The 18,108-nt window shown below is 43.2% G+C and overlaps 1 protein-coding gene across 1 annotated transcript in view; it reads right to left on the bottom strand.

Annotated features, from left to right (window-relative positions):
- Window positions 1–12,559: 12,559 nt before the first annotated feature.
- Window positions 12,560–18,108, bottom strand: part of LOC139167579 (hexokinase-1) — an 80,184-nt gene continuing 74,635 nt past the window's right edge. Inside the window, exons 18-19 of the mRNA XM_070752189.1 lie at window positions 15,562–16,018; window positions 12,560–15,024 (exon numbers count right to left, since the gene is read on the bottom strand). Of these exons, the coding sequence (XP_070608290.1) occupies window positions 15,874–16,018 (145 nt within the window). The 3' untranslated portion in view covers window positions 12,560–15,024; window positions 15,562–15,873. The remainder of the gene's footprint in view (window positions 15,025–15,561; window positions 16,019–18,108) is intronic.

Raw genomic sequence — 18,108 nt, 5'->3', positions numbered from 1 at the left:
AAATAGAGAGATGCCTTGGACCAAAAAATTGGTTACAAATTAATGCAATAAGCACGTATTTAAGTAAAAGGGAAAACAAAGAAATATTCCTCAAACAAGAAACAAATCTAGAAAAGATATTAAGAGAAAAGAGTAAGAATATAAAAGCACAAACAAGTAATATATATAGGGAATTATTACAAGCAGAGGAGCAAGTAATAAAGGAATTGATGAGATATTGGCAGGACGAGCTAGAAATTGATGAATGGGATATGGAAGGCATAATTGAAAATATTAAAAGAATTAAAAATACAAGAATAAGAGAGATGAGAAGAAAAATTTTACACAAATGGTATTATGCACCAGTACAATTAGCACGCTTTCAAACGATGATAAAAGGAAACTGTTGGCATGGATGTAAGGAAAAAGGAGTATTTATGCATATGTTTTGGGAATGCAGCAAAGTCCAAAAATTTTGGAAGCAAATACAAGTGGCAGTGAATAAAATTACGGGAAGTAACTGGGAAATAACTAAGGAAGCAGCATTATTAATAAAAAAATAGTGAGGTAAAAGAATACGAAGAAATTAAAACTGCAGCAATAGAAAGCGCCCAAGCAACTATAGTGCTTGGGTGGAAAGATGCTAACAAATGGACGATGAACAATTGGTGTAAGTACATGGTGGACCACATTCACTATGAAGTTATGGAAATTAGATTATACAACTACAATGAAGAGAAATTAGCAGAAACAATGAGGCAGTGGGAAAAGGTTAAAAATTATATATTAACAATATCAGTAAGCGATGCAAACGTTAAAAATAAAATTAAATCACTTTATAAAGAATGAATAATGTAACCCAGAAAAGAAGTAAATGAAGGATATAGAATTGAATCTTCCTTGGTGAAGAGTTTTTTAATTTTCTGTTTGGTGATGGTATTCACTTTTATGTTTTCTGTTTTTTGTAAAAATTTCTAAAAAAAATCAATAAACATTATATATTAAAAAAAAAGTAAGTTGTAAAGCAACTTTGTAAAGTTTGTGACAAGTACTTGGGGATGTCCCACCCTTGCACTTTGATTCCTTAGAAAGGAAATGAATGAATTCTACATAGCTGACATGCCTCAGCATGAACTGGGATAATTTTTAATTTGCAATATTTTACAGGGCTAAAGTAAACACAACATCAAAATTATAGCTGCATTATCAAGTACTATTAATTCTGGTATTCATGGCACCAACACACATTGACAAAATGATTTCATATAAAATAAAATTGCAGTAACTCCAATCATTTTCTCAATATGTAGCAGCTTTATGAATTGCTCCAGGAAGGAAGATCCCTGGGAGAAAATTTCTTGTTATTATGAGCGACCAACCAATCAGAGTTTTGAACGTTATCTTGAACTTCAGACAGGAGGAACCAGCTTTGCCTAGAGCTCAGTCTGAGAAAAGATTATACAGCAAAGCCAGGCATGGTGAGTAAGCTTTCACAAAAGGCTCCCTGCTTTTACGTGCCTACATAAGATTGTTAGTCTGGAACTGAGTTGAGGCACAGGCTGGGGGTCAAGACAGTGTCAGCATGTTTATTTGAAACCAGGGAATTCATCTGTTGTTTTGGGTCATCTGTTATAATCTTGCTGGTCTGGTAACTCCAAGGCAACAATAATCAGCATGAACTTCAGGATTTTGGAAACCCTCAAACATGGCATTCTGAATGATCTCCTCTCACGTAACAAAGATGAGACCCCCTAAGTCAGTGATGGCGAACCTTTTTTTCCTCGGGTGCCAAAACAGTGTATGCATGCGTTATTGCGCATGCCCGAGTGCCCACATCCATAATTCAATGCCTGGGGAGGGCAAAAACAGCTTCCCCCATTCCCTGGAGGCCCTCTGGAGGCTGGAAACAGCCTGTTTCCCAACTTCTGGTGGGCCCAGTAAGCTTGTGTTTTGCCCTCCCCAGGCTTCAAAGGCTTCCTTGCAGCTGGAAGAGGGTAATAATGCCTTCTCCCATCCTCCCAGGGACTCTCTGGAAGCCAAAAATGCCCTCCAGAGCTCTGTGAGCCAAAAATCAGCTGGCCAGCACACAAATGCACATTGGAGCTGAGTTATGACAATAGCTCACGTGCCAGCAGATATGGTTCCGCATGCCACCTATGGCACCCGTGCCATAGGTTCGCCATTACTGCCCTAAGTAAATTCTAATGCTTCCTAAGCACTAGTCTGGTCAAGCAGCTTTAAAATAATACATGTCTTGCAATGGCTATGAAAGGGGAAATGTTCAGCTTTGCTGAGAGACAGCAGTGAAGATCAGCAAAGAACCAGCTGGCAGTTATCTTCTCTGACAAGACGTCTTAGTCAAGTTGGTCTTCCAACCAGTTTATGATTTTTAGAATCTTATATATAAACATCTCAGGTTAAGCTGGAAGAACAGAACAGCTGGTCCTAGATGCTAATGTTGGTACATCATCCTAACACCGTAATGGCAAACCTATGGCACACGTGCCACAGGTGGCATACAGAGCTATATCTGCTAGCACGCGAGCTGTTGCCTAGCTCAGCTCCAACGCACATGTGCATGCCAGCCACCTGATTTTTTTGCATCTTCGTCCTCCAGAGAGCTTCCAAACTGTCTCCAGGGGGCGGCAGGGGCTGTTTTCACTCTCCCCAGGCTCTAGGGAAGCCTCTGGAGCCTGGGAATGGTGAAAAACAGGCTTACTGGGTTCACTGGAAGTCAGGAAATGAGGAAGCGGGAAAGGGGGGTTGTGCTTGCATGCATAGGGGCAGGGCAGCACGGGGGGGGGGGGTCATGAGTCTATGTACAGGGAGGTGGGGCTTATGGGAGGCATTAAATTATGGGCGTGGGCACGCTTTTGGCACCCGAGGGGAAAAAGGTTCGACGTTTCCAGGTGTCTCTTAGCTTAAAATTGACCTCATTATGCTTACTATTGCCATTCTCTGCACCTTCTTCTCTCCTTCCTTCCAATCCTTTAAGAACATAAGAGCCATGCTGAATCAGGCCAAAGCCCATCGAGTCCAGCATTCTGTGTCACACAGTGGCCCACCAATTGTCCATGGGGATCTTGAGCAGAATGAGAAGGCAAGACCCTCCCTTTCCCCTGACCCCCCAACAAGTGGTACTCAAGGGAATCCTGCCTGCCTCAACCAACATAGAAGCAGCACTTGGACATCCATTTCAATAACCATCTATATGCTTGGCATCCATGAATCTGTCTAATCCTGACTTGAAGCTATCAAGGCTGACAGCTGTCATGACCTCCTCTGGAAGTGAATTCCATAAACTAACGACCCTCTGGGTGAAGAAATACTTCCTTTGATTTGTCCTCACTTTCTTACCTATGAACTTTAGGGAGTGCCCCCTTGTCCTAGTATTGTGTGATAGAGAAAATAATTTTTCTCTATCCACCTTTTCTATCCCATGCATGATTTTATACACTTTGATCAAGTCACCCCTTAAACGCCGTCTTTCAAGGCTGAAGAGACCAAGGCGTTGTAACCTGGTTTCATAAGGGAGGTGCTCCATTTCCTTGATCATTCTTGTTGCCCTTTTTTGCACCTTTTCCAGTCCCGTTATATCCTTCTTGAGTTGCGGTGTCCAGAACTGTACACAGTACTCCAAGTGTGGTCTCACCATCGATTTGTACAGAGGCAATACAACGCTTACTGACTTATTTTCGATTCCCTTCCTGATCATGCCAAGCATGGAATTTGCTTTTTTTTACTGCTGCTGCGCACTGGGTTGAGCTTTCTTACCACTGGTAGTAAAAGGTTTTAGAACCCACTACTTCTCCAAGGTCCCTTCCAGCTCTACTCTGACTGATATGGGAAGGAACAAGTAAAGACAGAAAAGACAGATCTTGATCTTACATGGAGTGGTAAAATCTAGATAACCTTTAGGTGACTGCCAAGAGATACATAAAACTCTTAACTTATTGCTGCATCAATTAGGCTGGAGTTTTGCCAGTCAGATCGGAGGTTTCCTTTGGGTCCCAAAGGGCTTATACCCCAGACTAACAATTCGAGATATGCAGACCAAACCAAGTGTTCGGAAACTTCAGATCGTGTGGAATGCAGCTGCGAGAGCAATCATGGGCTTTCCCAAATATGCCCATGTTACACCAACACTCCGCAGTCTGCATTGGTTGCTGATCAGTTTCCGGTCACAATTCAAAGTGTTGGTTATGACCTATAAAGCCCTTCATGGCACCGGACCAGGTTATCTCAGGAACCGCCTTCTGCTGCACGAATCCCAGCGACCAGTTAGGTCCCACAGAGTGGGTCTTCTCCGGGTCCCGTCAACTAAACAATGTTGCTTGGCGGGACCCAGGGGAAGAGCCTTCTCTGTGGCGGCCCTGGCCCTCTGGAACCAACTCCCCCCAGAGATTAGAATTACCCCCACCCTCCTTGCCTATCGTAAGCTGCTTAAAACCCACCTCTGTCGCCAGGCATGGGGAAATTGAGATACTCTTTCCCCCTAGGCCTTTACAATTTTATGCATGGTATGTCTGTATGTATGTTTGGTTTTTATAATAATGGGTTTTTAACTGTTTTTAGTATTGGATTATCATTATATGCTGTTTTATTATTGCTGTTAGCCGCCCCGAGTCTTCAGAGAGGGGCGGCATACAAATCCAATAAATCAATCAATCAATAAATAAACAAACAAACAAACAAACAAACTACTTTGGTTAACTAAACATAAAAAGATTTAGAAGAGCCTACACAGAAAGTAAAATCAAATATTCAGGTTAATTATTAAAAAGAACATTAACCTGTCATGCTTGATGAACTCCAAGGTGAAACAATGAAGATGCTACATAAATTTGTTTTCGTAAGAACTTGGCCTCTCCTGTCTGGACCACAAACATCTGAAAGTCTGGCATGGCTACAGGACATCGCAAGAAAGAAAAATAGAACAATGCAGTTGATCCAGAATGCAGCCGCTCGAGCTGTTGTGGGTGCACCTACGTACACCCATGTTACACCAATCTTCCGTGGCCTGCACTAGCTCCCAATGGGTCTCTGGGCGCAATTCAAGGTTTTGGTCATTACCTTTAAAGCCCTACATGGATTAGGATCAGACTATCTGTGAGACCGCCTTCTACCACATAGCTCCCAGTGACTGATAAGGGCCCAAAGAATTGGCCTTCTCCGGGTCCTGTCAGCTAAACAGTGTCGGCTGGTGGGTCTGTAGGGGAGGGCCTTCTTTGTGGTTGCTCCGACTTTCTGGAACCTGAGATCTGGACTGCCCCCACCCTTCTGGTCTTCCAGAAAGCTATAAAGTCCTGGCTTTTCCGACAGGCCTGGGGCCATTGATCGGATGGTATACCATTGAGATCCGGCCATAAATAGTATGTCTGGTTTTGAACGGTTGGATTAAATTGTTTTTACATTGTATTTTTAGAGGTTTTAATATTATCTGTGTGTTTTAATTTTTGATTGTGAGCCACAATTTTTGATTGCGAGAGATGGGCAGCATACAAATTGAATAAATAAATAAATACAGTGGTACCTCTACTTAAGAACGCCTCAACTTACGAACTTTTCTAGATAAGAACTGGGTGTTCAAGATTTTTTTGCCTCTTCTCAAGAACCATTTTCCAATTACCAACCCGAGCCTCCAAAACTGTAACCGGAAAAGGCAGGGAGAAGCCTCCATGGGGCCTCTCTAGGAATCTCCTGGGAGGAAACAGAGCTGGAAAAGGCAGGGAGAAGCCTCCGTGGGGCCTCTCTAGGAATCTCCTGGGAAGAAACAGGACCGGAAAAGGCAGGGAGAAGCCTCCGTGGGGCCTCTCTAGGAATCTCCTGGGCAGAAACAGGACCGAAAAAGGCAGAGAGAAGCCTCCGTGGGGCCTCTCTAGGAATCTCCTGGGAAGAAACAGGACCGGAAAAGGCAGGGAGAAGCCTCCGTGGGGCCTCTCTAGGAATCTCCTGGGAAGAAACAGGACCGAAAAAGGCAGAGAGAAGCCTCCGTGGGGCCTCTCTAGGAATCTCCTGGGAGGAAACAGGGCCTCTACCTTCCCTGTGGTTTCCCCAATCGCACGCATTATTTGTTTTTACATTGATTCCTATGGGGAAAATTGCTTCTTCTTACAAAGTTTTCTACCTGATTACGGAACAAATTAATTTCGTAAGTAGAGGTACCACTGTAAATAAACACTTGGTTCCTCTTTTTCAGCAATACAGTTGTGATCTGAATTTTTGCAGTTTAGATTTTAAAATTAGTTTTTTTTCGCCATTGCAAAATAAACAATGAACAACCAATAAAAAATATAGAAAAAAACCCAAAACACTCCCAACAACCACAGTATTATATTAGTAAAAGCTTCGCATGAAGGTTGCACCAAAGGACAATCACATCCTTATTGTAATCCTTTATCTATAATCTCTGTCTGAAAGCTACTCATTCATAAACTGGAAATAACATCAGGTTCAAGCCTTTCAGGAACTGAGCTGAGGCCATAGATTTTCTCTTTCCAAAGGTGAAGGTCAACTATACAGAGAATGCATTTCTATTGACCGGCCATTGGTTTGTAGCAAAGGCATGCCAAGGTCAATAAACAATCATAAAAACTGGTCAAAGGCCGCCTACTCTATCAAATATGAATAGCTGCTTTGTTCTGAGATTGGGACAAAACGGCTTCACTTGAAATGTTTTGTTGGAAGGATTTGAGTCTGCAGTGGCATCTGCAGACGGTTTGTCTCCCCATGAGAATGTGAGATTGTGTCCTTCCGGGGCAGGTCCTAACTCTTCGGGCTGCGGCTGCAATGTTGCAACTCATGTAGAAAGCGGCTAGTGCTTGGTCACACCATCATGATAGCAATAGCACTTAGACTTATACAGTGGTACCTCTACTTACGAACTTAATTTGTTCCGTGACTAGGTTCTTAAGTAGAAAGGTTTGTAAGAAGCAATTTTTCCCATAGGAATCAATGTAAAAGCAAATAATGTGTGCGATTGGGAAACCACAGGGAGGGTGGAGGCTGTTTCCTCCCAAGAGATTCCTAGAGAGGCCCCACGGAGGCTTCTCCCCACCTTTTCTGGCCCTGTTTTCCTCCCAGGAGATTCTTAGAGGCCCCACGGAGGCTTCTCCCCACCTTTTCTGGTCCTGTTTCCTCCCAGGAGATTCCTAGAGGCCCCACAGAGGCTTCTCCCCATCTTTTCCGGTTACAGTTTCGGAGGCTCAGGTTTGTAAGTGGAAAATGGTTCTTGAGAAGAGGCAAAAACATCTTGAACACCCGGTTCTTATCTGTTGTGGTTAGCTCTGGCCCAGCTCCTGCCCCAAGCAAGGTGGAGGTGGGTGTGGGGGAGACATCCATATGCCGCAGGCCTGTTTTGCTTCCAGTAGCATCTGTTTCCTCTCACCAAGGAAGTGTGAGTGACAGGGAAGAGGGGAGTTTGGCAGACAGTCCAGGAGGAGATCAATCATCTGTATCATCCCTGGATTCTGAACAAGAATTAATGACACATCCACGCATGCGTAGAGTGATGCATAGGAGACAACAACTGAAGGATTATTACAAGAGAAAATGAGGCCACCTGTGGTTGGGTGGGGCTGCTGTAATTAGTGCTACAGATAAAAGTGCAGCCTGGTGTGTTAGCTTCATGGCAGTTTATCTGATTCATTGTTTCATCAAGATCGTGGTTTTTTGCTGTTCAGGATTGTGTGTGTGGACTCTCTGGACTTTAGAATTCGACTCAATTTCCCAGTTATTGGGTGAGCAATTGGATTGCATTTCACCTGTGCCTTGTGTGTACCAGAAAATCCCTTTGACATTTAAAAAGCTGTTTCTGTTTTTCTCTTTATAAAAACTTTTGGCTTTTCCTTTTATCGTTTGGTGTGTGTCTTCCTGGACTAATTACCCTGTAATTACGGGCAGTTGAAACACGCCGGCAGAACATTATCTAGAAAAGTTCGTAAGTAGAGGCGTTCTTAGGTAGAGGTTCCACTGCATATTGCTTTAAGTGCTTTACAGCCCTCTCTCAGCAGTGTACAATCAGCATATTTCCCCAACAATTTCATTTTACCCACCTCAAAAGGATGGAAGGCTGAGTCTACCTTGAGCAAGTGAGACCTGAAGTGACTCGAGACCACGAGTAAAGAGACGGTTCCTTTTATTCAGCTCTTTTAGAAGTGACAACTCAGCTGGAACGTGTCTCAGCTGTTATGGGGAGAAAGCTCTCCTTTTCTACAATTTTGGTTCCCGCCTAAACGGGCTGTCAGCGCCTCAACCAATCAGGCGCGACCTCGGATTTACATAACTTCCCTGGTTACAGTATTCTGAGGAGGATTCAACAAGACCCAAACTGCCAAACTGCGGGCAGCCGGCAATCAGCAGAAGTAGCCTGTAGTACTGCATTCTAACCACTGTGCCACTGCAGCTCTTGCAACACTTGTCCATTTCCTGAGGATGCTACCAAGAGTATCCCGTGAAAGTTTCAAGAGTTCTGCATAGGAAACAGTGGATCTTTTCTTTCTCCAAAGCTGACGGGAAGCCATGTTATCTGCCACTTACTACCCAGCCTATAAAAATGTAGGCAAAGAATGACTGACATTAAAAAAAAACAATTCAGGAAATACCAAAGGACGCAGAAGTTTATAAAAAAATTATGAAATGTGCAGAATTAGATATGTTGACAAAATGCTTGAATAATCAAGTAGAAACAGAATATTATAAAATATGGAACAAATTGTATGAATGGTGGGATTTTAAAAATAATATTACAAGTTAAAGTAACAAGAATTTATAACTTTTTGAACCTATAGTTCTGAAATTTTGTAAGCTAGAGTTTAATAGTTTAAAAGGGTTTACAGTAGAATAAATTTAGATATGCTATTTACTATATTATATTTTTTTGAATAAGTATTTGACAGACAAAGTAATTAATTAACATATAGAGTCAAATTTAATAAATATCTAATATAAATGTATGCTATTTTTCTATTGATCTGACTATAGTTAGGCTTTTATATTTTGTAGTAGTTAGGCTTCTAAGATAAGTGGAGCAATATCAGCTCCTTGAGTGTTCAATGTTGTGTGTTTCTGTTTGTCCTTTAAAAAAAAATTCAATAAAAATATTTCAAAAAAACCCCAACAATTCAAATCCCCAAACAGACAATGAAAGCAACAGTGAAAAATTTCTCTTGCCTGTTCGCTACCATGCTCTTAATTGTCCAATTTACACCTCAGTGAATACGGCAGGAACGGAATCTTGGTGGGGTTTTTTGACAGATGCATTTTCCTAGTAGCCCTGGCTTGGACGAAGGTTTTAAAAATAAGTCAATTGCAGGATGACTAATTACGTGAAAGATTAAGAACAAAATACACATTTTGTCTCGACTTCTGAAATGGCACGGCCACTGCTTCAAGCTCAGAAAATGTCTCATGTAGTATATTTTGTACCATTCTTTGGGGTAGTTAGATTATACATCGGGAAAGAGTGAAACTGTCATAAAACAATCCTGTTGTTGTTGTTGTTTTTGTCGTACTTTGTTGCAGTTGTGGTAACTGACATTCGCTGGATCCCTTATCATTTCTACTACATCCTGGGATGCATCTGGAAGGAAGTCAGCAGACAGAAGTATATCCAACAAATTTATCTGGCTGTGTCTTTCCTGGCCATGAGTTCCGCAATGTACAGTCCAATTATTTATTGCTATTGGGTGAGTATTGTGTAGTTTAAGGGACTTCAGCGAGTAAAAAGATCTATCGCCCAAGGACAGGACAGTATAAAACAACATGCAGATAAATGTTCACTTCAAATTACTGTAATGTAATTTGGTGCCACAACCAGGGATGAAATCCAGCAGGTTCTGACAGGTTTATTTATTTATTATTTATTTATTGTTCTGTCAAGCTCTCTGGTAGAATCCTCCCGAAAATACACAGATACAATTTCAGACACACACACGTTTGAAAATTCAAAACAATGTTCTTTATACTGAAAATGCAAATAAACGAAGCACTCTTTTTGTATAGCAAAGAGCACTCGTCTCCAAACAAACTGGTAATTTGTACAAGTCCCTTATCAGTTCTGTGATACTTAGCTTGCAGCTATGAGGCAATTCACAGTCCTTCTTCTTTCACAAAGTGAAACGCACTTTGCTCTGATTTAGTTTCAAAGCGGGGAAAAATCAGCACTCAAAATGTCAAAGTCAGTAAAGCAGTCACGAAACACAACGATCAGATAATCCTCCACAATGGCCAAACCCACAGGCTGCTATTTATAGCAGCCTCACTAATTACCACAGCCCCACCCAACCACAGGTGGCCTCATTTTCTTTGATAATAATCTCTCAGTTGTTGTTGCCTATGCATCGCTCTCCATATGTGTGGCTGTATCATTAACTCTTGTTCCAAATCCAAGGAGGAGCTAGATAATTGATCTCCTTCTGAGCTGTCTGCCACACTCTCCTCCTCCCTGTCACTCATGTCTTCTTGGTCAGAGGAGCCTTCACCATCAGATTCCACCGGGAGCAAAACAGGCCTGCAGCATGTGGATGTCTCCCCCACATACACAGTCCTTGGGGCAGGAGCTGGGCCAGAGCTAACCACAGCATTTATTACTTCAATTTGTAGGCCATCCATCTCCTGATGGACTCAAAGTGCCATATAAAAATAAAAAATAAAATCCCAAATATTTAAAAAAAAACATTCATCCATCACTCATCCTTTACTACTGGCATCACTCATTCGTTACTACTGGATGGAGCAGAATGTTGTCGCTCAGTGGCCCCAGGCCTGCCAGCAAAGCCATGTTTTTAAAGCCTTTCAAAAGGCCTGGAGGGGTGGGGGCAGTGCAAATCTCCGGCGGCAGTTGATTCCAGAGGGCCGGAGCCACCACAGAGAAGGCCCTTCCCCATGGTCCCGCAAGCCGGCACTGCTTAGCTGACAGGACCCGGAGAAGGCCAGTTCTGTGGGATCTAATCGGTCAGTGGGACATGTGAGGCAGGTTCTGGAGAACCGGTAGTGGAAAATTTGAGTAGTTCAGAGAACCGGAAAATACCACCTCTGGCTGGCCTCCGAGTGAGGTGGGGATGGAGATTTTGCAGTATCCTTTCCCCTGCCACGCCCACCAAGGCATACCACACCCATAGAACTGGTAGTGAAAAAAAAAATGGATTTCATCACTCACGACAAATAGCTTTTTTCCTTAACATTATTTTTTTTTAATATGAAGACATCAGCTTTAGATTTTTGAAAGTGGCAAATTTATTTATTTATTTATTTATTTATTTATTGGATTTGTATGCCGCCCCTCTCCGGAGACTCAAATGCTCAAGGGTAAGTTGAAATGCAGGTTAACTCACACATACTAAGCTATGGTTTGATAAACACAAGGCAGTGAGCTAATTCCTAGATAAAAAAATAACTCATGAATCCATGGCGTAATAGCCAGTGACTGGATTCACAGGGTGCTAAGACTGTTGTGCGTGGAGGTTACTGCTTGTCATAGATGAACTCAAACACCATTGATATAGCTAGATCAGGAGTGTTAAACTCAAATTTCATTGAGACGCATCAGGGTTGTGTTTTACCTCAGGAGGGAGCATGGACAGTACAGGGTGGGTGCGGTCCCCTACCAGCTCAGGGGGGGGGCTGTGCGCAGCCCTCCCAAGCTCCATTTTCACTGGTTGAGGGCCTGCAGGAGGCTATTGCAACCAAAAATGGAGCCTAGGAGAGCCAGGTGCAGCTCTCCCAAGCTCCATTTTTGCTGGCAGAGGCACCACAGGCTGGTCCTTTGTTGTTTCCACGGTGGCTGGTATGAACATGCACATTGGGGTTGAGCTAGGATAATGGCTTGTGTGCCAGCAGATATCAGCCGCGAGAGCCATCGTGGGGCTTCCTAGATTCGCCCACGTTTCTGCAACACTCCGTGGCCTGCATTGGCTGCCGATCAGTTTCCGGTCACAATTCAAAGTGTTGGTTATGACCTTTAAAGCCCTGCATGGCATTGGACCAGAGTACCTCCGGAACCGCCTGCCACCGCACGAATCCCAGCGACCGATAAGGTCCCACAGAGTTGGCCTTCTCCGGGTCGCGTCGACCAAACAAGGTCGTTTGGCGGGCCCCAGGGGAAGAGCCTTCTCTGTGGCAGCCCCGGCCCTCTGGAATCAACTCCCCCCAGAGATTAGAACTGCCCCCACACTCCTTGTCTTTCGTAAATTACTCAAGACCCATCTATACCGACAGGCATGGGGGAGTTGAGACACCTTTTCCCCAGGCTTTTTTATATTTATGTTTGGGTATGTTGTTTGCTTTTTTAAATATGATAGGATTTTATGTGCTTTTTAATATTAGATTTGTTTTTCGCTGGAATATTGTTTTTATTATTGTTGTGAGCCACCCCGAGTCTTCGGAGAGGGGAGGAGTACAAATCTAATAAATTGAATTGAATTGAATGGCTCCGCATGACACCTGTGGTACCCGTGCCATTGGTGTGCCATCATTGCTCTAGTTCAAAAATTTGGAGAAAATTTTTCCTCTTGTTTTCTTTTGCATTTTCTACATCAAAAACTTCCTTCTTTGTCAGAAAGAATCACCGGACACCAATAAACACACTTCAAAATAAAAGTTTAATTATGTCACAAATATCCACTTTGCACTATGTAGTATCATCACTACTAGTAGGCAATATAAAAAGACTTTCCAGCATAGGAAAACCACGGGAATCATGCGATCTTTCAGGAAGACGTACACGCGCACACACACTGAAAGCTGCAAAATACTGGGCGAGACTCATGTTACCACAACATTCGAGCACAATGCACCAAAATGTGTACTGAAAATGCTTATTAAGAGAGGGCAACCCGAATCTTGAGATTTAAAGAAATTCACTTGGTTTTATTTATTTTCTCGTTGCTGCATCTTGTTGCCGATGATGTTATCAATATAATTTCTTATTGGAATGGAGATAGCTGGACAGCCTTTAAAAAGACCAGCTACTCTTTGCTACTTGGGTAATTACTAACAAGAGAACAGAGTTCAGTGTCTATAATCCATTTACTAGTTTAAATTTCAAGTCTAGATCAAACTGAGATATCTTGTAATCGCCCCTAGTCTTCAGAGAAGGGCGGCATAATAAATAAATAATAATAACAACAACAACAACAACAACTGGGATATCCATGGTTTGTTTGCACATTATCTTCTCTGGTACCACCTGTCACAATATTGTTCAAGTATTTTGGTAAATCGAACCACCAAATACAACCATAGAATAAACTAGACCTTCAAAGATAATGTTTCTAGAATTGTTAAAGAGTACTGATTGTCCACATGTCTAACAATCTCCAAGTGTGCATTTTCAGAAGTATAATTGGTGCAATTCCATAAAAATCATTTCTCTAGGAATTCTACTTTACTCTCCGTAGAAGGTAAGAGTGTATCACATTTCCCCCTTTGATTCTTTGGCTGTAGCAAAGTCAAGACTGTTTTAAAGTTTTGTAATTGTGTAAATGCTGAACTACAGAGCAGAGAGCCATTCATACCTATTCAGTTTCCTGAAAATTTTAGAATTAGTGTACACCCTAGGCCAGTGATGGTGAACCTATGGCACGGAGAGCCATATCTGCTCACACGCAAGCTGTTGCTCTAGCTCAGCTCCAACGTGCAAGTGTGTGCTGGCCACTGATTTTTGGCTTGCACAGAGGCTCTGGGAGGGCGTTTTTGGCTTCCAGGGAGCCTTCAGGGAGATGGGGGAGGATGTTTTTACCATCCTCTAGCTCCAGGGAGGCCTTTGGAGCCTGGGGAAGGCAAAACATGAGCCTACTGGGCCCACCAGAAGTTGGGAAACAGGCCTCCAGGGGGCGTAGGAAGCTGTTTTCAGGCATTGAATTATGAGTGTGGGCACTCGCGCATGCGTGATAGCGCACGCCCATGCTCTTTCGGCACCTGAGGAAAAAAAGGTTTGCCATCACTGCCCTAGGTTGTAAGAGAAAATCAAAATGGAGGTCAGATCTGTAGTCATTGGTATCTTCAGTCTAGAGCAGGGTGTCAAACTCATGTTGTCACGGTGGCGTCACATGACATGTCAGGACTTTTTTTCCACTTCACTAAACCAGGCGAGGGCGGAGCCAGCACATGATGCATCTGGCCCTCAAGCCACGAGTTTGACACCCCTGGTCTAGAGGAATGCTTCTCAACTTGGCAACTTTAAGGTGTGTGGACTTTCAACTCCATGAATTCCTCAGCCAACCAAGAGTTGAAGTCCCCACAACTTAAAGCTACTGAGGTTGAGAAATACTGCTCTACTCTAGAGGAAAGGCTGGATTGTCTAGGAGCGGGAATTATTTTTTTTTTAAGTGAAAATGACCGCCAGTTCTACACAAAATCCGACCTCAGCATACAATACAGTAGTACTTCTAGATACGAGCTGATCTACATGCGAGTATTTCCAGATACGAGCTAGGAGGAGAGAGGCATTTCTGTTCTACTCCCGAGCTCAAATTTGGGATACAAGCCGAGCGTCCACTAGGTGGCGCAAGAATCCTTGCTTTTGGTTAGAATCCTTGCTTTTGGTTATCTGGGAGGGGGAAAAGTTATTTGTTCCAGAATACGAGTTGCCTCGAGATACAAGCTCCCTTATGGAACGAATTATGCTCGTATCTAGGGGTACTACTGTATATGAAAAGAGATGTGTCTACTGGTCTGCAGGTGCCTATAGCTTTGGTTGTTGGATGTGAGTACTGTGGCCTTGCACTGATCTGGTTCTTCTGGATGTGCATTTGTCATATGGGTCTGGCAGAAACTCAGGTCTCTGCCCCCAACACCACATTATATTCTCCCAGGCAAGCTGTCAGGTTTCTCCCAGAATTCACAACCTTAGTCCATTGGAAATGGCTTTCAGCAGGACATAAAATAACAAGGGAATTCCAAACTCTTTCATTAAAGGGGGACAGGGAGAAACTTGGGAAAATAGGAAAGCTAATATAAAGGCAAAAATATTTCTCAAAACTAGAGATCTGGATCACTTAGGACAGACCGGGGTCTCCAACCTTGGCAACTTTTAAGACTTGTGGACTTCAACTCCCAGAATTCCTCGGCCAGCTTTGCTTTGCTGGCTGAGGAATTCTGGGAGTTGAAGTCCACAAGTCTTAAAAGTTGCCAAGGCTGAAAACCCCTGGCTTAGGGCATTTGATTTTATTAGTAAAGACTGGCCTTTCGAAATGGAATTTTGACATTGATTAATCAAAGCCCCAAAATGGCAGTGATAATTGACAAGTGAGGAGAGATACTGGTTGACTGGTTAATTGATCTGTGCATCCCTTGGTTCAGTGCAAACAGAAGAAAATTCAGGTTGTTAAGGGAGTCCAGAAGATTCAGATGCTACCAAGCAAGGCTGGAAACTTCAAGATGAGGGAATAAAACAATACCGGGTGAAAAGTTCAGATGGGAATTGCTAGGTTCCCTTTGCATAAGCATTTGCCTCATATTAAGCACTGTTGGTGGTATATTTATTTAATGTGAACATAGCAGCAGCTGCAAATAATACACTTGACATGGTACCACCACCTGCTCTCTCACTCACATCGATTTTTTTCGCTGTAATTTTAGAACCTCAAATCATAAATTAGTTTCTGACATTTGTTTAAATTAATCCATTTGTTTCTCATGATCTACAGATGGGGAATGTACCAAATAGGGCAGAAAAAGACACATGCAGACAAAGGGACCCAAAGTGGAAGATATTATCAGCAACAGCATACTTAATCAGCATTCTATTTTTATTTTACTTTTTTTCCACCCCCCTTAAGCCCCAACTCTTCCACCAAGCAGTGAATTCTGGGCTCTCCCCCGCCAGTTCAGGCTACAGAACCGCTGCTCGTCAAGAAAGTGCTTGGAAGTCATAAGCCGCCCAGGGTGCAGAGTTCAGTTGTGCTCAGCATCGCGCAGCCGGCACCCCACCGCAGTGATAAGGGCGGCTCCTTTGCCGCTGCCGTCTTCCGAAAGCAGGAATGTCACGTCACATTTGGGCGCCAGGTCCTTTACCGTCTGGTGCATCACCTTTGAAAAGCTGCAGAAAGCAGAGAAGGGGTGAAAAGTCCTTCTTCTACGCAACTGAAAATAACACAATCATCTAAGGGGGATGGGTGGGCTTCACTTGACTTGCAGCCGGTGACAAGAAAGTCAACATCTGCCTAGTGGCAGGTGTGGTGATACATAAGAACCCCTGCTCTTTGCAATCTGTGGCAATGTCACTCATGAACAAAAGCAGCAGAGCATATATTGCAACACAGACACCTCACATCCTGGACACAAACTGCTTCAATTCATAGAAACATAGAAGACTGACGGCAGAAAAAGACCTCATGGTCCATCTAGCCTTAACTAGATCGCAAGTTACAGGGAAATGTCAGGGAAGTATCAGGGCATTTCAAAAAGCTTTCCCCCTGGACACCCTGGCAGGGAGGTGGGGTGCATGGGGGAACATTGAATTATGGGTGTGGGCACATGCACGGATGCGATAGCACACATGCATGCGCTTTTGGCACTCAAGGAAAAAAAAGGTCCACCATCACTGTTACAACCCATTCTCCAGAGGTGGTATTCAGCCGGTTTGGGCGAACTGGTAGCGACTACTATGGGTGGGCTCGCCTGGATGTAATATCATCCCATTTAGCTACATTTTCAAGGCCGGGCACATGTGCGGAAGACATGCGAGCAAAGCACATGCACAGACGGTACATGGAAGGCAGGTGTGGCGAACATAGAAACATAGAAGACTGACGGCAGAAAAAGACCTCATGGTCCATCTAGTCTGCCCTTATACTATTTCCTGTATTTTATCTTACAATGGATACATGTTTATCCCAGGCATGTTTAAATTCAGTTACTGTGGATTTACCAACCACGTCTGCTGGAAGTTTGTTCCAAGGATCTACTACTCTTTCAGTGAAATAATATTTTCTCACGTTGCTTTTGATCTTTCCCCCAACTAACTTCAGATTGTGTCCCCTTGTTCTTGTGTTCACTTTCCTATTAAAAACACTTCCCTCCTGGACCTTATTTAACCCTTTAACATATTTAAATGCTTCGATCATGTCCCCCCTTTTCCTTCTGTCCTCCAGGCAATTCCTACCCTCAAAGTGATGCTATACAGCAGTGATAGCCAACCTCTTTTTCCTCAGGTGTTGAAAGTCTCTGTGTGTGCTGTCGCGCATGTATGAGTGCCCACACCCATAATTCAATGCCTGACGACGGCAAAAATAGCCTCTCCCGCCCTCCTGGAGGGCCTCTGGAAGCCTGAAACAGTCCATTTCCCAACCTCTGGTGGGTCCGGTAGGCCTGGTTTTTGCCCTCCCCAGGCCCCAGAGGCTTCTCTGAAGCCTGGAGAGGGCTAAAAGTGGCCTCCCCGACCCCCCAAAAAATTCTCCAGAAGGCGAAAATGCCCTCCCAGAGCCTTTAGGCGAGCCAAAACTCAGCTGGCCGGCACACACATGCACATTGGAGCTGAGCTAGGCTAACGGCTCGCATGCCAGCAGATATGGCTCTGCGTGCCATAGGTTTGCCACCACTGCTATAGAGCACTGCACACCAGAACAACTAAACACAATTTGGTATTTTCCAAATACCATCACTCTGCTAAACAAATAATCCCCTCAACGCTCTCAAACTATTCACTAAGCCTGCACTAATATTAATCTTCTCGTCGTTTTCCATCACCCATCTTCTCCCACTAATGATTGTGTCATTGTGACTTTGTTGTTTGTATCCTTACAATTTATATTGACTGGTTTCTAATATGATTTGGTTGCTTATTATGTACCCGGATTATCATTAAGTGTTGTACCTTATGATTCTTGACGAATGTATCTTTTCTTTTTATGTACACTGAGAGCATATGCACCAAGACAAATTCCTTGTGTGTCCAATTATACTTGGCCAATAAATTCAATTCTATTCTATCTTGCAGAGGATTTCAGAGGAACTATTGAATGCCCAGGTAGGTGGGAATTTCAATTTTATTTATTTAACACATTTCTACACCACCCGTATTATTTAAGAGACTCTTAGAAGAATGGCCAAAACGTTTTTCCTACATTGCAACTAAAACGAGATGGTTGTGCAAATGAATTGCCATGTGTATTATATAGAATAATATCA

Source organism: Erythrolamprus reginae, chromosome 5, assembly GCF_031021105.1.
Source record: "Erythrolamprus reginae isolate rEryReg1 chromosome 5, rEryReg1.hap1, whole genome shotgun sequence".
Taxonomy (NCBI): domain Eukaryota; kingdom Metazoa; phylum Chordata; class Lepidosauria; order Squamata; family Dipsadidae; genus Erythrolamprus; species Erythrolamprus reginae.
Note: the sequence above shows the minus strand (reverse complement) of the source record. Positions and strands in the feature narration are given on the sequence as shown.